The 22,697-nt window shown below is 44.9% G+C and overlaps 1 protein-coding gene across 1 annotated transcript; it reads left to right on the forward strand.

Annotated features, from left to right (window-relative positions):
* Positions 1-345: 345 nt before the first annotated feature.
* LOC126527209 (protein phosphatase 1G) lies at positions 346-18,714 on the forward strand. Its single transcript, XM_050174956.2, has 9 exons — positions 346-612; positions 1,014-1,083; positions 3,104-3,547; positions 3,941-4,211; positions 8,010-8,088; positions 10,188-10,422; positions 13,457-13,589; positions 15,892-15,979; positions 16,266-18,714. The coding sequence occupies exons 1-9, from the start codon at positions 502-504 to the stop codon at positions 16,566-16,568; spliced, it is 1,734 nt and encodes a 577-aa protein (XP_050030913.1). The 5' UTR covers positions 346-501; the 3' UTR covers positions 16,569-18,714.
* Positions 18,715-22,697: the final 3,983 nt, after the last annotated feature.

Below are 22,697 nucleotides of genomic sequence, written 5' to 3' on the forward strand. Positions count from 1 at the left end.
GTTAACTCTCATTATAAGCTCAACGCGTTATTAGGAATGTGTGCGTTTTTGCAATAAAGCTTCATAAATATGCCTAATTTGGACTTATATATATCGCAACTTCCGGAGTAACTCGGCTGCTGGCTTGCCGTTTCCGCGAGCAAAAAAAGTGCGCCGCTAATTTATTGCACAAAACATTACCTTTCAACTACAACGCGGGGCGGGCTACTCGCGGCTGCAGAACTCACGTTACATTGTTTGAAGAAGTATGGCATTGACTTTTATTTACGTAAACGTCCTTTTGTTATTAGCATTCACGTCATCTCCGGCATTTTCTATTGCTGCGTTTCGTCGATAGTCGATCTCAGGAGCGCTGCAATCGCTGCTTTCAACTCCACAAAGCGGGCATAAGCGGGCACGTGTAATGGCTGCGTGCGCCCAGTTACAATAAATCCCCGTAAACAGTAAAACATTTGAGGAATAGCAAAATCAACCCCGGCGTTCGTCGATTCCCGACTCGCTATGGGTGCCTACCTGTCGGAGCCAGTAACGGAGAAGTTCTCCTCCAACGAGACGGGGAACCGTATATCGTACGGCGCGTCGTCGATGCAAGGCTGGCGAATGAGCCAAGAGGTAAGACCTCTCTCGAATTGTGTTCATGACGTGCCAGATCGCACAATTGTCGCCGTAAGTCAACGACGCTGTAGGCGTCCGAGAACTGGGAAGCCGCAGTCCCGTTGATGGGATACGAGCGCCCAACCGTGTTTTGGTCAGCGGTGTTGGCGGGCTAGCCGGTCCTTTCTGATCCGTGAAATAGCGTGAAATACAATTGCGAGCTAGGAAGGCGCGACCTTTCCATGCATATTTTATTTGACTTTTTTTTTTGTTATGTAGATTTCGATTCTCTGCGCATGGCTCCCCTTACCGTGATCTAAACACTGCGTTCGCGTTGAGGCGGTTGTTTGAACGCTTAGGCTCCGCCCACGTTGTTGATGTAAACAAACCTGACGACTTTCGTTCGTTCTTGCTTTCAGGATGCCCACAACACGATCTTGAATTACGATCGCGAGACGTCGTTTTTCGCCGTCTACGACGGTCACGGTGGTGAGTATGCCTCCGATCATTCGACGCAAAACCTGTAGATAACAGTTGCATGCCGAACACCTTAGCCATTCGATCATTGCTTGCCACTTGCTTAATTGTGTATGCGCAAAATATTATATAATAACGTGCCCCCATGGTGCGTGAGTGTTTCTGTTTTGTGAAGCATGTTGCTCAGAGATGCTTTCCTTGACCGGAATCAGTATAGAGACATATTGATTAACAATGCCGTGTTCGCTCCCACGTTTGGAGGGAGTTGGAGCTGTAGGCAGTTATTCGTTGGTTTGTCGAAGTGTAACCACGTGAGAAACTTTTAGCGGCGCAAGAATTAAACATGTAAACGATCCCGAGGCGAATGAACAAATCATTTGGGTGCTGCTGAGCGCGAGCTTATGGTTTGCGCACCCGACTGCTGAAGCTGCATTCTCGTAAAAGTTCGTTGTATAAAACGCCTTGTTATAACGAAGCAGCATCCAACACGAAAATAACTTCGTTATATCCGATATTTATTATAAACGTGTTTGTTACACAGTGGTATCGGAGAGAAACATTTACTTTGCTATACCCGATATTTCGCTATATCCGTGTTTGTTGTACCAGTCAGTGTTCGGTTCACATACTTAACTACTAAAGCAGAGCCTCCTAGTTTGCATCTCTGATGACTAAGGTGCAGTCTTGTGGCATAAACCTCAGCCGAACTAGGCTAAGCTTGGCATGGCACATGATGCAATAAGCTTCATGGTACTGTGAATTGTGATGCTAGACTATTATCTGTTCACTGACGATTGTTAGTTGTGTACAACATAGCAGGCTGACCTTGACTGACCACCTTTTTATTCATCACATCATGTTGACATACGTACCGGCGGCCAACAGGCCACATTTTATATTAATAAAGTTCAGATTACTGTTGAAACTTGTATTGCAATAGCTCTGGATTTCTCATTAGAACGAACCTGAGATACCTTTCTGTAAATTTGTGCACAGTGATCTTACCCCATCATCCTTTGGTAGCTTTGGTATCTTAAAAATACACGACAAAGATGTTTTCAAACAAGCAAATAGCTTTTCCCCTCGGCATTCAGGCATCCCTCTAAGCAAGGAAAATTTTAACTAGGGCAAGTATTCGAACCAAGAATAATGAATACAAAAACCTGCTGCTGTACTGGTACTATGCGCCATCGCTCCTTTATGTGCCAGTCAGTTGACTTTTGTTTATATTCTTGTTAACCCGTCTGCAGATATCATGCAGTAGGTAGACTATGTAGAAAATGAAATTGGCTTTTGTTGTCTTGTAGCTGGCAAAGGTAGAGGCTTGGGTGTGTTGGTAATTCGTCACAACACAAGCACAGCATAAAAGACAGGGACAAGTCTCCTTTGGAAGCCAGCGGCGTGTGTGTCGTTCTATGTTGTCCCCGTTTTTCGCACTGTGCTTGTGTTATGTTGTCTTGTAGTATTACAATGGTTGATTACAATTAATAAAATGGCCGTGTAAGGGCAACCGTAGCATCGGTGTGGCAAACAAGTGTTGTGGCTGCATGGTTACTTGTCGAGGCAACTCTTACATGCCTGGCTGTTGTGGTGTGTGCACTGGTAGTGACCTTGCAAAAGCTTGTGTTCTTGCAGTAGATTGAGATCGATGGGCTTTAATGTCCCAAGGGAACGCAGAGGCCATGAGAGACGTATTGGCAAACTCTAGATTAACTTTGCATATCTGATTTGATCTGGTGAATGCTTGATGTTTGCCCAAAACCCACCTGGCACACAGGTGTTTCTGCATGCTGCCACTAGTGAAAGGCAACCACAGAGGCAGGGAATCGAACTCGTAACCTCAGGTTCAACAGCAGAACACCTGAGCCACTGAGTAATCGAGGCAGATATGCACTCACATGAGCTACAAAAGAACTAACTTAATAGGTTCAAACCGGCTACAGCTACAATTGATTTTCGGCTGGAAGCAGGCACTGAAATTAAAGGAGTGCTCAGCGCCTGTTGCCTTGGTGCGTTTCCTTGCTCATCGCAGGTGCCGAGGTGGCCAAGTATTGCGCCATGAAATTGCCCGACTTCGTCAAGACACTGTCATGCTATAAGGAAGGGAACCTTGAGGAAGCGTTACGGGAGGGCTTTCTTCAGTTCGATGCCAGCCTGGTGACTGCCACCGGCCTCAGCGAGCTGAAGGCACTAGCCGGGACGAGTTCCGATGACTCGGGGGAAGCGACTCCGGAAGAGGGTGAGGCAGACATGCTGCACGCTGAAGCCACAATGCCCATCGAAGACCTCCTAGCACGCTACAGCGGCAGAGTGAAGGAAGTTGTGTGCGAAGAGAAAGAGAGTGGAAAGAAAGGCGAAGGAGATGTGGGCGATGGAAGCAGTGCTGTTGACAAACCAGAATCTCAAACAGGGGAGAAGCTCGTCAACGGGGAGAGCTTGCAGGAAGAGCAGTCAGTGAAGAAAGCTGACGATGAAGGTGAGTCCTTGACTGCCTTCCTGTGCAACGACGGTTAAGCATTGCTGGATTAATACTGTCTGCTGGGTGAGTTAGTGTACCTGTGGAGTTGGATTAGTAGCTTGAAAAGATGGCAGATGAAAAAAAGCAACTGACACAGTTTCTCAAGTGTGCAGCCTGAGAATGGTTGTTTCTATATGTGAGCATCAATACTTCTGATTCAAGAATCATCCAAGATGCAGAGAGGGTCACTAAAAAAAATCTTACATCTATAGTAGACTGAAGATATAACAAAATTTTTATCTGGCTACTAATTTCTAAAACATAAGAAAAATGCAAGTGCATTAAAGTTGAGTCTCAAAAAAAGTGGTCTAGTCTCACTTTTGTTTACTTCTTTGTGTTGCTGTCATGCAGTGAAAGCTGGAGGATCGTGCGACACTGAGGCAGGGAGCTCGGCATCGCCATCGGGGTCTGCAGCTGCAGGCGACGAGCAGCCAGAGTCCGGGAGGAGGTCATCGCGTCGGAACTGGAAGCCCTACATGGCGCTGGTCGCTGACCAGGACGCGTCGTCCGATTCCTCAGAGAGTGGGGAGGACGAGGAAGAGTCTGAGGAAGAGGAGGAAGTTGAGGAGGAGGAGGAGGATGAAGAGGAAGGAGAGGAGGAAGCAGACGGGGAAGATGAAGCGTGAGTCGCTCGTGCTCAACCTTTTGCAGGTGGATGTTCTCCAGGAGCCCTTTTGGCACCGGATGCTCCTAGAGTTACTGTGCAGTCGAACCTCAATATAATGAATTATTGGATATAACGAAGCAGACATAAAATTAATCATTCCTCATTTCCTTTTTTGCCAGTATCAGCATGTATGCTTAGAACAAACATCAGGTATAACGAAAGTATTTTCATCTCGACGCGACTTCATTATATTGAGGTACAACTGCATATGCTCTCAGAGAGAGAGCAGAGTTGCACGTTTGTTTTCCATTCACTGCTCACACTTCCATTCGCCGAGCACTGTCGGGTGGTTCAAGCTGAAAGCATGCAGCATGGAGAAGCTGCCATTGCGGCATCATAGTTTGGCACCTTCATTGATGACCAGTGCTTGGACAACTGCTTCCAAAATTAGTCTCGTTTTGCATGATGAACAAATACAGTGGAATTCTGATTATACGACTTTGAGGGGACCACGCAAAACTGTCATTTAATCCGGACGTTGTATAATCAAAAAGTAAAGAATGTAAGCAGTGACGCTCAGTATTGCCCAAAAAGAGGGTACACTTCGCTTGAATAAGACCACGACACGAACCTGCACTACTCCAAGGAAGATGGTGTAAATTATAAACAAAAAAAATGACAACTAAGCATTGGAGGAGGTTTGGCCAAATCTTTATTCTCACCCATAAAAAAATTAGTGATCTTTTTCTGGACGTTTGCTTAGCTGCGACGCATCAGCCTACTCTCAAAGAGTCGCAACACCTGGCAGCAAGTCGCCGACATTGTTGCGTGCACGAACAAACCGCCAGATGTTATTGACACTGCACAACATGCTCGCGTAAGCTGGAACGAACTGACAATTCGGAAACAAGTTCGCTTATCGTCGTCGTGCGAGGTGGAGATAGCGTTCCTTGGGTGGTATTGTTGGGCGATCCCTTTCGGAGATAGTTTCACTTTCATGAAATTTCGTGTGACTTGGCCCTGAAAGCGTCCCCGGCAAGTGCTTTTGGCGCTGTGCGAAACTCGTTATCAGTGCCAAGAGCACTATCGGCCATATACTTCGAGGAGATCGGTACCAGGTTGAGCCGAGTCTCACGGAAGTGAAACTATCTCTGTAAGTGATCGCACGAGGTCACGCCACCTTCGAGCTTGTTTGAGTTTAAGCACTTCTTAAGAGGCTGCAGAACCATTTCATTTGGGAATGGTACCAGTTCACTACGAGGCCCATAGAGCCCTTCCGACTGGCATTGCACTTAAAGAGCGCCTCCCACTGGTCCTGCCTTCCGTGAATCGTTAACGTTGAGCTTCTGAGCCACGATAGAGTTTCCCTACTTCTCGGCCGTCAAAACTGCTTGTCTTTCGAAGTGGGCCTCATGTCGAATGTGCTACGTCCCATAAGGTCACGAATAAGCGAAGTCGAAGCGCGAGAGACCTTAAGGCATTGCAGCACTGTAACTGTAATGTTGATTCCAACAAAAAACAAGTTTTTACTTCAGTCAACTTGTCTGTAGTAGAGTGCATCTGAATGGAGGCATGGGTCCAGCGGACGCCTTGGCAAGCGGCAAGGGTGGTGCAAAAAAAAACGCTTTAATTGTGGCGGCACTGCCGTCGCCTTATCCTGAAACTCCAGCTGTTTCAGCAGCGCCCATTGGCTGAGGCGAGCTCACAGGCTGAGTAGCTGTCATCTGCTCGACGCACCATCGTTGTTGTGTCGTTTGCATCATTTCTGTCGCTCTTTCTCCGTTTTATTGACTACAGGTCGGTGGGGGATAAAATCACTGTTTCTGCCACCGAGTATCAAAACTAGATGCAACAGAGTGAAACACCTCGCAAAACTCCATGCAGCCGTGGTAGGGTCTCCGATGCGACAAGCATCCGGCCGGCGCACGGTCTGCTTATTCAGATGAATATAGCATAGTTTAAATGGAAAATTAATATCTTGATTTCGGGACTGAGCCAAGCAAAATGAAATACAGCACTTGCATCCAGACCAACCTCTCTGGAAGCTTTCACAGAAGGCATCATGTGACTATATCAACACTTTGAGCAGGGCCGCAGGCTTTTTGACTCTGATCTCCTGCCATCAGCGTATGAATACATTTCTCGTATACAGTCACACATGGTTATCACTAATTGACTCATGCTCTAAAAATAGTTTGTCAATTAAATATATCCAAGCCTGGCTATAACAAATTTTGGTGGTCAGTTCATTATTGAAATGATAGAACAGAACCGTGCTAATCTAGCTGAAATACCCCATGGCAACTTGATTCTGCCAGTGTGATGGGTGAGTAACGCAGTTACGCGGTAGAGTCTAGCTATTTCCTAGGTTATGCGTTGTCATTCACCTTATCTAGTACTTCTAAACACGCTTTCAAGCATTTTTGAATTTTATTACCTCTTCGAAATGATGCTCCACATAGAGCGCAATAAACTGGACCACCTAACAGCATTACTTACAGTGCTCCAAAGCATGTTTAGCTGCATCATTGAACAAGAGGAAAGCATGTGCAGTAAAAGAAAGGTGCTGCAGGTTGTTTTGTGACGCTGCTTGTAGGCTCTTGTGATTCATTATATACATGAATATTGCTAAATAAGTTTTGCATGTTTGATAATATCTCTGTCACACGAGCACGCAAAAACTCTTTTATGTGAGCGGTCTTTTACCAAGTTGAAAGGCTTTAATGAAGAGGTGTTGTACAGCCGACAGCATTGACGATCTCTTTTTATTGTTTCCTTCGGGACACGCTACAGAATGCGCGGCGCTAGAGTTCGAAACAAAATTGGCCAAAATAAACTGATGTATCTCGAAATTTAAAGTGAAAGCTTATTGTATTACACATTTGTCAAATAAATTTAACAATGCCAGATTAACAAACGTTAATGTAAAGATTTATGATAGTAGTTTAAGCAGCATTTGCAGAACTAGCAAAGTTCACATGTTTTTCTGGGAATGCTGACCGATTTACTGGACACCCAATTCGGCTTTAACAAAAGAAAATGAGTATCACTGGGTTTACTAGACCTGAGAAAAATAACATTATTCTTTATGATGAGCCTAGGCGACAGAAAACTATGCATTTGTGTGTTTTCTTTAATATCTAATAATTGCTGGCACCCACTGGTTTTGAAGCTACTCCTTTTTGGCCATGAAAAAGATCAACAAACTCCTCCACTTCCAGGAAAAACAGCTTCCAAAAAAGAGATTGCTCCCTGTCATGTGTCTGCAGGCGAAACTCTTTTTCAGGAGAAATCCTTTTGCTCGGAAGACTTTTGAGTGTGTGTGTGACAGGGGTATAAGAAGCATAACTGCTGTACCTGGGTTTCTTATAATTAAGTCTGACTGCAGTGGTACTCTGGGGGCTTCATAAATACTTATGAAAGAGCGCCAGTATCGTACTGTCTTGCCTAGTTCCGTCACAACATTGCCGAGTCAAATGCCAAAAGCGTGGATAACTGTTTCACACTGGGAAAAGTGCGTTCATGGATTTTTATTGTCTAGATATTGTTCTGTGAAGAAGTGAAAGTTGTTACTGAGAGCCATAGACATTGTTTACACGTGATTTCTGTGAACTAGCCTGTTCCAGCCATAGCCTGGGCTAGGCATACATGAATAACAGCTTTAGTAGCTGAACAAGAGGTGCATTGCGCGAGTGCTTGCTTACTGGGTTCTTGCGATGTCTTCCTGCCTGTTTTATTTCATTAAACCTGTCTCTCTATGTGTACTGGCCCTTTGAGCACCCCAACAAGACACCTCATTTTTCATCTGTGCAGGGGTTGTGGCGGCTGGAACGAGCGACTGAAGCGGAGACTTAGCCAACTCAACACATTGCCAACTGGTGATACTGAAACAGTGAGTCCCACTTCAGATCCCCTTTACGCTGCTAATTCTTTTTGAAATGCACCGGCATATCCACGATCTAAAGTGCTCCCAAGAACACACTCGAGGAAAAGCAGAGAATTGTGTTTGCCCTCACTCATTTATTCGCTAACCTTTCTCGACTGAAGTGCGACGACAAAGTTTCTCAGCGATTCCTGCAATGAGTAGTTGCACAGGAAATGCTGCTGTACGTTATTGCCTTTGAGTAGGTGCTCAGTGCTTTAATTACAATGTTTGAAGCTCAGGAATCGCCAGAAGCGGCATGAGAAAACATTAAATAGGATATTTAGGTAAAATATCGGACGCTACCCGCTAGATGTCACAGTTAGAAAGAGGATGAAGTGGAGAAAAGTTTCTTGGGAATGCTGAGGCTCATATAGCCAATCACCGATTTTTTGGACACCTTCGCGGCATCGCCACGTACACCATAGAATCAATGTACAGAGTCCTGAATATTTTGCTGCGCGTGTTTGAACAAAAGATTTTCCGCTCACCGCTGCGCTGTTCTTGCTCAACTTTTGCAGGACGATCGCATTTTGGCATCGAATTCGTTTAGTATAACACTTGGCATAGTTCATTGCCTGGTCTTTAAGAAAAAGATGCAAATTTGTCTGCTTTTATGGGAATGCGTGCCGCTACCACGACGGCGCAAGCATAAACTTGTGTTGCCACCTGCCATCAGCTGTAGAAAGCAGGATTTCAGGGAGGGCTGCCACATGTTGCCCGCTCCGGAAACAGGCGACTGCCATGCTGCTTCTCTCGTAGCTCACATTTGGGACGAAAAGACAGTGCATCACATATGAAAGAACAACATAAGGCGTGTGTCATATAATTCGATGTAAAAATATGTCATATATATTGCATGAAATGCATTGGAGATACTGAACTTATTTACCATAGAAGAACAGAGTGACATGTTTCTGTGACTAGAGGCCATAGCACACTATTTGCGCCCTCTATCAAAATGTAGTGGGTCACATACTGTAAGCACAAAAATGCACAGTATATGTAATTTGACGTAAACTTCCATCCACTAGTTGCAGTTGTATTATACAGTCGGCTTTGTTACAACGGACCCTTATAATCTAACAAAAAAACATCCGTTTTATCCGAAGTCTGTGATATCCGAAACGCCTCGCATCCAAAACTTTTGTCGCGATGTCAAACAACTTTATTGCAAAGAGTGAGTGACAAACGTTCAAAGTAAAAAACAAAAAAAATGTCGCAGTTTCTCCAGAAAGGCGAAGCATCAATTGCGGTAGCAAATTAAGCGAGATAAGCGTGGCAGCAGCAGCGAGCAAATTGACCTTCTTGCTGTCTCTTGCTTCAACACGAACTAAACATTGAAAGCACAACACATACATGTACGAAGCTACCGCCACTGGGCGCACTTTGTCCACATTACAGATTGCTTTCAAGATACGGTAGCCACGTCGTAAGCAGCAACCGCCAGAGTAGAACCCCTTCTCTCTCGCCATCACACTCCTCTTGTGCCGCATGCACGAAAGAACACTGCGCGTTTCCACCCAGCCTTCCTCCCTCGCGCCCCGATATTGAGCCGCGATTGTCAGCTGACCCTCGCAAGTCAGTTGTCAGCTTTTTTCATCTTGGCAAAAGTGCATTTCGTAAGCCCAATTAAAAAAAAAAATTGCCTCTAATTTTGTCCGCTGTAGCTGATAGTCCGTTGTAGTGTGGTCCATAAAAAGTGAACTAAAAGTAAACATAGGTAGAACAAACTGGGGCTGAAGTATGGTCTATTATATCTGAAAGTCTGTTATACCGGGTCCGTTTTAACAAGCGTAGACTGTATATGAAGCAGTTATTCTGTAGAAAGCGTTGCATATCAAAAGGAACTGCACTGTGAAACATGTGGAATGAGATTTTTATGACTACACTGCTTGTGAAGTGTTAGTATGGTAATAAGACTAGCTACAAGAGCTACACTGAGGAGTAGCAGGGGGGTCATTGCCTTCTGTTCACAACATGTTTAAATTTCCTGTCGTGTGTAGGAGTGAGACCAGCTCTGTACATGGATGTTGCTTAGCTCACACACACGTCTTTTCTCTTTGCAGGCTGGTTATGACAGCGGCTGCACAGCCGTTGTTGGTCTCGTTCGAGGGCATCACCTCGTGGTGGCAAACGCAGGCGACTCGCGCTGCGTCGTCTGCCGTTCTGGCCAGGCTCTCGACATGTCGCTTGACCACAAGCCAGAGGATGCTGCGGAGTACAACCGCATCCGCAACGCCGGCGGTCGCGTCACAAAGGAAGGGCGGGTCAATGGTGGCCTCAACCTCTCTCGAGCCATAGGTCAGTGTGCCACAAATTATTTGCTAACTGCATCAATCAGTCGCAAAGTACAAGCGACTGTTATTCAACATTCGACACCTTCGTATATGTCATGCAAATCTCTGAGAAAAAGAGAACTACAACTCAATGAACTGAAACCCTACAAATTGTACATTGTCTTGCATGTGTGCATGCCTGCACTTACTGATTGTTCTTTTTTTATTCTCAACATGGTGTTTGAGAAGCAATTGTGTTTTTCAGATACCGTATTTACACGATTGTAAGTCGACCCCTTTTTTTAAATTTGAAAGTCTGAAGTTGGGGGGGTCGACTTACAATCGAAACCGAAACATGGCCCCGCAAAAAAAAAAAGCGATACCAACGGGAGCTACAACGTAGTTAGAATTTTATGTTTGCTCTATGGCCCTACCCGTATGTTTTCGCTATCCCGCGTGTTTGTTCGCTTTTCGGAAGGGTTTTGCAACATTTTTGAGAGCTTTACAGTGCATGCAACACTTATGGGGGGGTGTCGATAGTTGATGGAAGCGCCGCTGTTCCCATTTGCGGCGGCACCCTCAGAACGGCGGCGCTTGCGGGGAGTATCGGTAGTTCATGGAAGAGCAGACACCGCTCGCTGGTTCCTTTTTCTCTGTTTGAAGGCATTGGTATTGGCATGGGGCATGGTATTGGTTTGACGCGTTCCACTTGACTGCCGGCTTTGTGCTACTTCTATGCTTCCCCAGTCGTCATGAGTGCTCCAGGCCCACTAATCGTTCGGCACTCGTTCACAGAGGGCTGCCATCCTTTACGCCGAAGAAACAAATCACTGCACAGCGGGCTGCAATTTCGATGTTTCTAAACGGGTGGTGCGAGAGTGGCGACTGCAGCGATACGAAATTTTCACCTGTGACAAGTGAGAAATTTCCCACGTGCCAAAGTCAGGACGCTTTCCGGAGCTGTAGGCTAAGCTTGCGGCGTACGTCGCTGAAATGCGTGATCGGTCCCTGCCAGTGAAATGCGACGTGGTCATGAAACAAGCCCGGACCTTCGCCTTAATTTTAAGGTTCTGCTCCGCCGTGAGTACAACGAGTGGCTGGCGGCACAAGACTGCGAAATTACGCCAACCGGACCTGTCAAAAGAGCCTCCCTGATGGCTGCGAGTGGTTGGGTGCATTTGGCGTGGGCTGTTGTTCTGCAAGGTGTCCTGGTGCGGTCGTTTGCCAAATTTGAAATTTCGCTGGACCACGACGCGCTGTGGGACCGCAGCAACGATGACGATGGCAGCACTAGTGAAGACAAGTAGCCCAGTGACCATGTCAGCTACTAATAAATTTTCGTTATCGAATGCGCCCTCGGGTATGCTCTCTAATTTCTTTTTTTTTTTTTTTTTTTTTCGGTCACGCGATATGGGGGGGTCGACTTACAATTGTGTAAATACGGTAAGTGGAGATCCTCATGGTGCACTTTGGATGCGCTTCTGACTGAATGAATTTGGCTGCGCTGTTCAGAAAAGCAAACTAAGCGCCCATTGTGCAAGGGAGAGAACAAGTGCTCAGAAATGGAATGTGGGATGTGAAAACAGTGTTCTTGCATTGCTTCAGCATCAAAATGTGGACTGTATGTGGACCGTATTTGTTCCTATAGTCGGATACAACTTTAGAAAAAAGGGGAGGCCCCGCCCAGATGACCGAAGCGCGACAGCCGATTGCCTCCACGACTAAAATACTCCCGCTCGAAAAATCATGCTTTGGAAAGCTTTTCTCGTCGTAACGTCACTCGGGAGCGAAATAAAACATAGAACAAACACGCAGGATGTGTGTTCGTAGCGGTCGCCGCGGAATCCTGTTTTCAGGCAAAGCGTAGCGCAGCGCCAGCGATGCTCACTGCAATGTTCCTTCGCCGGATCACAGCTCAGAATAAACGCACGCGGCACAAATGCCGCATCGTAAGCTCGTAGTAATATTTCCGGCATGATAGACCATGACAAACAGTTCTGGAATTCACTCTGACGACGGCCTGAAGCACACAGCAGACGCGACCTCGCCCAGTTCGAAGCGCGGGCGGCCATCTTCTCCGTCGGCGGGCTCACCGGCCGTCCGGCTGATGACAGTGCAGAGTGCGCACCCATTGGTGGGTGCTCGTGTGCCTTCGCCTCGGAGGAGTAAACGCCCCCTTTTATCTAAAGTTGTATCCGACTATAGAAGGCTTCAGATATTGGCGGGCACTCTCTTTCATTCGTTTTTTTTTCTTACTTTATTATTAGTATCATTTTATTATCCTAAAAATTCCTGCCACCACATGCTGCTAAGTCAAAAAAGTTACCTTTTTCATGAAGATATCATTCCTAAAAAAGCAAAAGACATTCTGCCACTAGCAACATTGTCTTAGCCTTGGCTGAGGCTGTAACAGTGTGAGTTAAAGAGCAAATCTATACTGATCGGTAATTTGAACCATGCGCTGTTGCTAACCAGGAGTAAACACACTAGACAAAGAGAGAAAAAAAATGCAGGACGATCTCTGGACTAAGGTCTGAATCCAAGCTCGTTTGTAAGGCAACTTGTTTGAAGGTAACAGTTTAAAAGACAAGAAATATGAACAGCAAGCACATGCACCCAAGGCACTGAGTTCCAACTTAGTTTATCCAACTCCATTGGGCTGTAGCATTGGCTGTGAGGTCAATGCTGGATCTTGCCTTATACATCAGCTCTTGGCAGACCTTTGAAAGACCTGGTGGAAGGCGGATGTGCCAAGCATAGTATTAACCCAATTGCCTGCGCGTTCAAGAAGGCTTTGCACAGATGTAACTCCACTGCTGTGTCGATGAGCTTGTTGACTGATCAGACGAGCGGTAACGGGGCGACTAGTATGTCCACAGCCATCTTCTTCCTTGCCACCTCATGTGTCGGCATGTTGCTTTGTGCCAGCCATGTGGCCTGGGGTCCAAATTATTGGGACTTTGGCATTGTGCCACTGTAGAAGTTTCTCATGCTTCAGTTTAATGAGCTAAGCTTTCTTTTTTTAATTAATTGTAAAGGTCCCTTCTTTTTCTGACCAGGTGATCATGCATACAAGCGGAACAAAGATCTCGAGCTGCGGGATCAGATGATCACCGCACTTCCTGATGTCAAGACCCTCGACATCAATCCTGCCACAGACGATTTTATGGTCTTGGCCTGCGACGGCATCTGGTGAGAGTTCCTCAAAGTGTGCTTCTGTGTAGGCTCGTAAAATCTGTTCTGCACTGCAGTTGAGCCTACCAGCAAAGAATCTGTGAAAGAGAAGAACTTGTGATAAAGTGTTAGCTCTTCCTGTTATCGAGCTGCGAATTCAGTGAAACAGTCTCTCGAACTGAAGACAAACATTTGTGTGGTAAAACTGAGGTGCCAGAACGAAATGTTTTTTGTTCTGGTTTTAGTTTTAGAATTTGGCTTTCCTTTGAGGAACCCGTATGGGTTTCCTTTGTAGCAATTGCTACGAAAGGGTGGATGTCTGATTTTCCCTTTATTCATGGTTTTAGTTTCGTTCCACTGAAAAAAAGTTCTGTTCTGGTTCTGCTTCATAACGACACAAAAATGATTCGTAACGGTTCATAACGGATTTTGTTCGCATGCAATAATTTTTTAAGCAAAGCAACAATAGAAACATAGTATTTATTTTTCTCAATCAGTGAATTATGAATTCTGAGATCCTGCTCAGGGTCTCGAGTCAAGGCACTGAGTGTGACCTTGGAAACAGCATGTCATTGAGTGTAGTTGCCGAAATGCAGGCTGCCGTTCTGATAAAACGAATATAATCGAATGATAAAACTTCGGTAACAAAGCATTGTACCAATAGAAAATGAAACGATAAGCTCTTCAGCGTGAAAGCTCTGGGCTTTGCTACAATGCCAATCTGCTAGTGCACCGAACGACAGGCTTAGGTTAGTAGAGCACTCGATCAACTATCGCTTACGCTATCCCTGCCTGAGATATGTGCCCTAATGCTGACATTGCATGGCGTCAGTTGTTTCGGATCGCCGACTTTCCCGTTGAACTGAAAACGGATAAATAATGTTTCAGTTAGGTTTTCGTTATGGTCAAAATATTTTTCCCCTCTTCCCTTTTTAATGTTGTTTTTCATTTTTGTTTATTTCCGACACACTGGGTAAAACTGACCCTAGTTCTCGCTGTCGCAGTGGATAAGCACACAGGGGAGTTCCAACAAAATTTTTTAAAGACGCAATGTGAAGGTAACAGCTTGATTTTGGCGAGTTGGTTCATACTGAATAACGTAGGTGCAAATTTATGGGAAGGAAAAACAAAGAGACTGGAAAGATAGCTGTCCTTCCCATAAATTTGTTGCGCTGTACCTACGTTATTCAACGTGAAGGTGCGTACTACCAAAGCTCTTTGCATCATGTTCTCGCAGTACAACAAGAAAATGTTTGAGTTTCAGTCCGATACATTAATTAGTAATGTTTAAGGTCCCAAAGCAATACCAGCACTATGAGAGACACTGTAGTGGAGGTCTCCAGATTAATTTCAAGCAACTGGGGTTCTTTAACATCCACCTAAATCGAAGTGCACGAATGTGTTTGCATTCTGCCCTTGATTGGAATGAGGATGTCGTGGGTGGGAGTCGAACCCACAGCCTTGTGCTCCATGGGAGAACACCATAACCGCGGTGCCACTTTAGCTGGTAAGCTTTAACTTTAATATGCGGCATCCAGATTAGCAGTCGCAGGAAGTTCCATGAGTTGAACGACCTTGCAAACCAACAATACCAAACCTTACACGGCCTTTAGTGATAAAGTGCTGGGTCATGAGAAGTTTGTAAGAATTTGGCAAACACTGCCAAATGAACCAGCGTTATGTTTTGGTGCTCTTCAGCCTCTTTTTTCATTCGACCGATTTGGTCAGTCCTGTTAGAGCGAAACGGAAGCCTGACTTTGTTACCACCAAACAAGCGGGGTGACATGTTTCTGCCACCAGCTACCACAGCGTACTGCTTGTACTCGCGAGGTAAACAGAGTATATCACATGCTGGAAGCACAAAGGTGCACACACATACACACATTAGTGTGTGTGTATGTGTGTGTGTGTGTGTGTGTGTGTGTGTGTGTGTGTGTGTGTGTGTGTGTAATTCAATCTAACCTTACATTCGCAGGGTGAAGTTGTAATATATGAAGTATAATTATTCCGTAGGAAGTGTCGCAGATAAAAAGAACACTGCGCTGTGAAATGCACAGAGTGACTTCTGTGACCGTGAAACTAGCGCTTGCACATCTTCTGCATATGTGTCTGCCAAGTACGAAACAGAGATTAGCTTTATTATAAAGGTGGTTGACGGAGCATAATTGGACATGCAGTGTGTAATGCATGAAGAAGTTTGCTGTCCCTAGATCTGGTGTAACGTTGTGAGAACTGTGCCAGGGATCTTTCTGTGGTGGCGCAGGTTCTTCTTTCTGTCTTCTTGATACCTCGTTTCAAAACAGAAAAATTATTTCTGCAGGAACAACATGACGAGTCAAGAGGTGGTAGATTTTGTGAAGCGTGAACTGGACAAGGGTACTTGTCCACTGTCCAAAATCTGTGAAATGGTAAGCTGATCAATCAGTGGCATTGTAGGCAACTCCAACTTCTCTCTCTCCCCCCTCTCCCATTGTATCGTTGAGTTTCTGCATGATGCCCCTACGGTTGGTATAGATGTGCAAACATGTAAGTGAACTAATTCATTAATTAACAATGTTCCATCAGTTTGTTTTCTGCATGCCATGTTAAAGAGAAGTGTTTTCCAGATGTTGATGCAATGTTCTTTTTTATATATATATATATATTGTGATGCCCTTGGTAATATCATTTCATACCTCTTCTTGTTCTTTTCAGCTATTTGATGCTTGCCTCGCCCCGGACACAACAGGCGATGGCACAGGGTGTGACAACATGACTTGCATCATTGTACAGTTCCATCAAGACAAAGACAGTGGCGACCATGTCGCCAATGGCAGCAGGGGACAGAAGCGGCCAGTATCTCCAGACGGTGGAACCCTTGAGGGGGCAGAGAAGTCCGAAAATGACAGCGTAGAAGAGACTCCATCAAAGCGGCGCCGTGCTGACGATTCTGCAACTGCCAGTGACGTTGAAGCCACTCCTAACGGTGCCAAAGCGACAGAAGTGACAGATGCATAGACGTACAAACTCTGTCATTCTTAGTTTGTTTCCCCTTTTTTCTTTTATATATAATCTCCCTCCTTCCTTCTTTAACTCTCTTTTTGCATCACAACTGTTGGCCTCACTTCAATGCCGCTTAGTGCAGAGTCCACACAGTGCAAGCACTTCTGTAACGTGTGTTCAGCATAAGCGCTTTACAGATTGGAAAGAAAGCTCTTTCATTATTATTTTTTTTTTTTAATCTGTGCAGAGTTCTCCCTTGGCTACATACAGGGACTCATGATTTCAGTCTTATTTCTAATTTGATTGCTCTTGTAGTTCGTAGATGCTGTGACCATTTTCCTGTGCAGGCTTTCTTTTGATAAACAAAACAGGTATGCTATAAGAGGGCACCATGAAGATAGAGCAAAGGATTTTGCATTCTGTAATTTCAGAAAGGTTGTTTGCCTGTGCTGTTGCAAAAAGAGAAGTTATTTGAAAATTGTCCTAGCGAGATCGGTATTTGTATGTAGGTTTATGAAAAACGGAACACGTATTCTGGTCAGCAGTACCCATGATGAAGTGCAGGCCAAGAGTACTTGCTTGCGTATTTGTCTAATGTTACCTTGATCTCGGTCAGTCGGTTAGTCTTTCGAGAGCATTTGAACAGCGCAAGAGAAGAAAGGAACAGCGATCGTTCTGTTGTGTCTGTTTCATTTTCATCTTTAGCACTGTTGGAACATTGTCTAACAGCTGCCCAGCTTTGTGGAGAAAATTAGCATGTAATTATGTTCTATGGTTCGGCAACAGTGCTATGGAAGTCTAAGCATGGAAAATCAAGAACTTGAAAACACAGCTAAACGTTTGTTGCAGCAGCAGCGCGAGCAGGCAAAAGGTCATTTATTTATTTATTCTTATTTTTTTCTTCTTCTTTAATGCTTTGCATATTGCCTTGGATCGCCAATGGAATATCTGTTTAGGCACAGAAGCACATTTCAAGACAGAGCTCCCAGTGGTACCATTTTTCGCAAGCAAAGCAGTTCATTAGCAAATGTTTCCTACCCATGTCATGCCTGCAAAAGGTGTGAGGGCATCCTTTTCAAATGGGTGGTTTAACAGCAAGTTGTTTTCTTCTGCATAGCATGTTCCGCTAGCAAGCCCATCTGATGAACCATGCTGATGATTGCATAAATTGACACACTGCAAAGCTTGCAAAGGTGGAACATGCAAATGTGAAAGCTTTGCTCATTTGTGACAACTGTACTTCAGAAAATTATGCAGTGCTTCAGTATTTCATGTTAGGTGCATTGCATTATGACTTTAAAATGTTCGTCCAAGGTGTAGTGTCTTGGCCTTCAGTTCATACGTTCCTGGGACTTCCGCTGGCCATCATTTCGCATCAAGTGTCGTCTCCTAGTGTTTTTTAAATGTTGTGCAGAGGAACTTTGTTGTTTATGATGACGCATTCATAGGCGGTAGTCTCATGCGAATCAAGCTGCCGCCAGCAAACTGTTATGTTTCATATGATGGTAAGATATATTGACTCTTGTACTCTAAGCTGACTTGCCTGTCTCTCATATTTTGACTGGCATACCTTTGTTGAAGTAGATCATGTGTAAAGCATATGCTGTTTCATAAGAGGCAACATTATTGCAGCTTTTGTACTGTGTGTTACCATCTCGTACACATGCAAAGTTTTAACACTGGTTAATTTCTTGGTTGTTGCCCCAAATCCATGTGCAAGGAATGGTGCTTGTACATATCTCAAGGTACAGTTGCCAGAATGTTTGCATCACAATATTTTTTTTTCAGTCCTGTTATGTCTTGTATGCACTGTATGCTTGTAAATAATTGCTGCTTTTTCTCAGACATGCTATGTTCAACAAAGAAGCATCACACATAAATATAAAGTTCATGGAAGAAGCGATATACTGTATCATAATTTTTTTTTTAATACAAGTATTCTAGATACAGTACATCAGCCATTATGACACTTTGACACATGCAGCGGATTGTTATACAACAGACATTTTCTCTGTCCAATTCAAACCAATGAAAAAAGAAAAAGTGATAATCTGCATGGATCTGTGTACAAACTTCCATGAATGGCTGCTGTTGCTTTTGCTGCACTCGTTCAGTTTCCAACTGGGGGAAAAATGATTCTTAAGAAATTGTATTGAAAGTATGATGTTGCAGCGTCATTTCTTTTGAGTGATCAATTACTTAAGAACACTTTTGCCTACTCTTACATGAAAGCTGCTCCATGGTGACCGGCACATTCACCTTGCAGAGACCCTCTTTAAACTTCAAGAATGCCGATCCTGGAATATGGCAAATCAGTTCTGCGGAATCCTGCAAGGTGGAGGAAGTATTCATGAAAGGTAAAATTGTCATCCACCCGAATGTAGCACAACTGTACAAAGGATACCCGTGTGTGTTTCTTTGTCGCTTCCTCCACCTTGCGGAATTCCGCAGAATTGATTTGCCATATTCTGTGTCCCTGTGCTTTGTGTTGATTAATTCTCCCTCGTGCTGCAATCTGCTAGCCTTCTGGTTAGCTTACATGGTAGAGCGACCGCCTCGGAAAGGCATTGGCACCGGTTTCGAATCCCAGAACACAATGAATTCAGCACGCATACATAGAGCACTCCGAGTAAACACTGCTCCAGTAACTCTCAAAGCACAGTCACTACAGTTTCACAGCTCTTAGGGCGCCCCTAAACCACTCTGAGCTTGGAAATGTGTAGCACTCTACAACAAGTATACAGCCGCAAGCATTTTTCAAAATTCGCAGGCGTTTGATGAAGGATTACGCACTCGCTGCAGTTTCTCCATTGCCTTCACATTCCCCTCGTCACTGCGTACAACTGCTGGCAGCGCAGTGAAAGCTACAGGTTGTATCAGCCAGAAGGGATCCTTCATTTTCCGCCGTTGATTCACGATGTCTGTTGAATGGAAGCTTTACGGTAGGATCAGCGACATACAATGAGCAAGCCTCTCTTCCCTTTTTTTGGAACACACAGCCCGCTTTCATCATGCTGGACCTCTCGCGTGTTGTCGATTGACCAATCGACAGCTTCCAACTTTGTCAACAGCGTGCACGTGACCCTGCTGGTGTCGTGACTCCTGAAATATGGACTGGAAAAACCCAGAGAGGAACATGGGATTGTTTATTATTGTGATAGAAATTATGAGGACACTCCAGGCGCATTTCTGCCATCGCCGTGAGGTTCCATATAAAGTGCAAGGGCGATGAAATAGTCGCCGCGCTTCGTATGTTGTATATGCGAGGGTGGCCCGGCGAACGCGGCTCAATCTCGCGTGTACAAGCGAGGAAGGCGGGGCGGAAGCGCGCCTCTTCTGTCGCGCACGACCCACAGGGGTGAGGCGAGAGAGGAGGGGCGTTATTCTCCAGCTGCTTACGGCATCGCCATGTGGGTGCTGCATCTTTAAAGAGATCTGCGATGTTTGCAGAGTGCGCATTGTGCCTGTAGCTTCGTATGCGCTGTGCTTTCGACGTTTTGTTCACGTTGAAGCGACAGATGTAAGAAGGTCAATTCGCTCGCTGCTGCTGCCGCACTTCCTTACTCCAGCATGTTGACGGCGAATTTTCATGGTCGTTGAGCAAGATGCATTCATGTTTACCTGCGCGCACGTGAAACTGTGCTTCTTAATTTAGTTATAGTCTGGTACAACTTTAGAAAAAAAGGGGGTGTTTACTCCTGTGGATGCACATGAGCCTCCACCAATGGACGCGCACTCTGGACTGACGTCATGAGCCGGGCTGGTGACCACACTGACGAAGAAGATGGTTGCCCACGCTTCGAACTCGGCTAAGTCATGTCAGCTGTGTGCGTCAGCCCCTCGTCTGAGTGAATTCCCGAGCTGTTTGTGATGGTCTGTCATGCTGGAAATAATACTGCGAGCTTACGATGCACCATTTGTGCCGTCTGCGTTTATTCTGAGCCGTGATCTGTATAGGAAGCGAATGTTTATGAGTCTATACGGCTGATAAAAATATCCTTACTTCGTATAGCTATCTACCAATTTGCTATCGCAATCGGTGTTTCGCTTTTCGGGCGAAAGAAATGGCAACCTTTCTAATTTGTGGCTTTCTTGCAGCACCTCGTGTTGCCATGTTCACCAAAGATTATTGTCACGGCATTCTGTGCACAATACACATCTAATTAATATGTGTTCAAAATTTCAAAGGTAGTTTAGGTACCCTTAAAAAAATATAGCAGACGGCAATTTCTCAGGCTCTGAACTCGCTTGTAGTACTACGACTGCATCATTTTCCTTGGGGAAGACTACGTTTCTCTAATAATTGCGCACACCGACTACGAGAGAATGGTCAGGAACTCATAAATTATAGAGTAGTTTGGGCAAAGTGGTGGGTATTGCTGTTAAAAGGTAATGTAGTAATTGAAAGTAATTAATCGAGCTGGACATTGAACAATATTTTAAACCCAATTAATTGGGGGCTTTTAATTTAATAATTGAATTTGTAGATTTGCATAGGTGAGCTAGAAATCAAAACCGATAATCTTTGTACATACATTTTGAACAAACTACACTGCTTCTATAACAATTGCCTGTAGTTCTACCTTTAGTGTCGTGTCAGCGACACCTTGCATTAGTGTACATACATCGAGCTTATTGATCTCGAGTTCAGACTAAACAAACCCCAGCTGCAGTTAGGATATTCGCTTGAGCACTTGTCCCGCTGGCTCGAAGTGCAGCGCGCATAGATTTGTGTCTCTACTCATCAGTGACATGGATGGCACCACCTTAGCTGGAACGCTCAGTGTTTGGTTCCCTCTCTCACTGTTGAACAGATGAGGCGGTGACGCGGGAGCCTGTGCTTGGCTGGATTTTCCACATGTAACCTCAACCTATTATAGTTACGATAAAAATAATTGCAATTAGAACAGTCATTGTTTAATTGCAATGTTAATCACTTGCCCCCCTGAAAGAAAGCCAACATCCTTTCACAAGTTTCTGTGGCACTTCGTCGTTCCGAGTTATGTGATCTACCGTGTAAAAGAAATTGCGGCATTGTTGTTACTACGCCGTTTATTGGTAGTGCTTTCGACATTGTTTTCCTTCGGATTCTTAGTGCATCCTCCGCTCCAAGTATGCGCAGATTGTTTTCTTTTGGATTCTTAATGCATCCTCCGCTCCAAGTATGCGCACATTGTTTTCCTTCGGATTCTTAGTGCATCCTCCGTTCCAAGTATGCGCACATTGTTTTCCTTCGGATTCTTAGTGCATCCTCCGCTCTAAGTATGCGCCATGTCTGGGGCTCGTCATTATCGCTTGTGTATGTCTCGTACAGGCCATTGACACACTTTTTGTGACCACGACAACGAAGAATTGTACATTGGCATATTATCATATACTCAAGAACAAATCCTATGCGATGCATATATGTCAGCACCATCCACTATTGTGTTGGGCTGCTGAGTACGAGGTCGTGGGATCGAATCCCGGCCACGGCGGCCGCATTTCGATGGGGGCGAAATGTGAAAACACCCGTGTACTTAGATTTAGGTGCACGTATAAAGAACCCCAGGTGGTCGAAATTTCTGGAGCCCTCCACTACAGCGTGCCTCATAATCGGAAAGTGGTTTTGGCATGTAAAACCTCATAATTTTTTTTTTACCATCCACTACAACATATTGCTTTGAGGCCTCCGAAATACAAGCGCAAACGTCCAGACAATATCGTTGCAGTATCGCACAATGTTCGACTTTTAAGTGCACATTGCTAAAGTTACTGGTGTCACACGGCCACTTTCTATTACGATCATGTCCAATCCTGATCGAAATTCTGGACCATGATTGGCTCCCTTGCGCAGGTTGCGGAAAGGAACCAATCGCTTCTGTTTTAATCTCTTGTTTGGCTACCCTCCGTGTGTTTTGCCCACATCCACATGTGCCACCTGATGTGGCGCAACAGCCGTTGATCATCACGCATGTGCGATTAACAGAGAATTACAAGGCAACTTTATATTATGCAGGTAATATGTAATGATTTATTCGATTACAAGGTGCAGACATGCGTTCACTGGCACTAGCCGTAGGTCAAAAAGCCATTATAAACCTGCTTTCTGGGGCTTAGGTTGCAGCACAAGCAATGAAGTGGCAGTGGTGAAAGACGTTTTCT

This window comes from Dermacentor andersoni, chromosome 9, assembly GCF_023375885.2.
Source record: "Dermacentor andersoni chromosome 9, qqDerAnde1_hic_scaffold, whole genome shotgun sequence".
Classification (NCBI taxonomy): domain Eukaryota; kingdom Metazoa; phylum Arthropoda; class Arachnida; order Ixodida; family Ixodidae; genus Dermacentor; species Dermacentor andersoni.

What these genes read in the sequence shown, in the direction of transcription:
- LOC126527209 (XM_050174956.2), top strand. Translation starts at nt 502, where the DNA reads ATGGGTGCCTACCTGTCGGAGCCAGTAACGGAGAAGTTCTCCTCCAAC. An exon ending in CAACCTCTCTCGAGCCATAG is followed by an intron (nt 10,423 to 13,456) that starts GTCAGTGTGCCA and finishes TTTTCTGACCAG; the next exon opens with GTGATCATGCATACAAGCGG. An exon ending in TGTCCAAAATCTGTGAAATG is followed by an intron (nt 15,980 to 16,265) that starts GTAAGCTGATCA and finishes TGTTCTTTTCAG; the next exon opens with CTATTTGATGCTTGCCTCGC.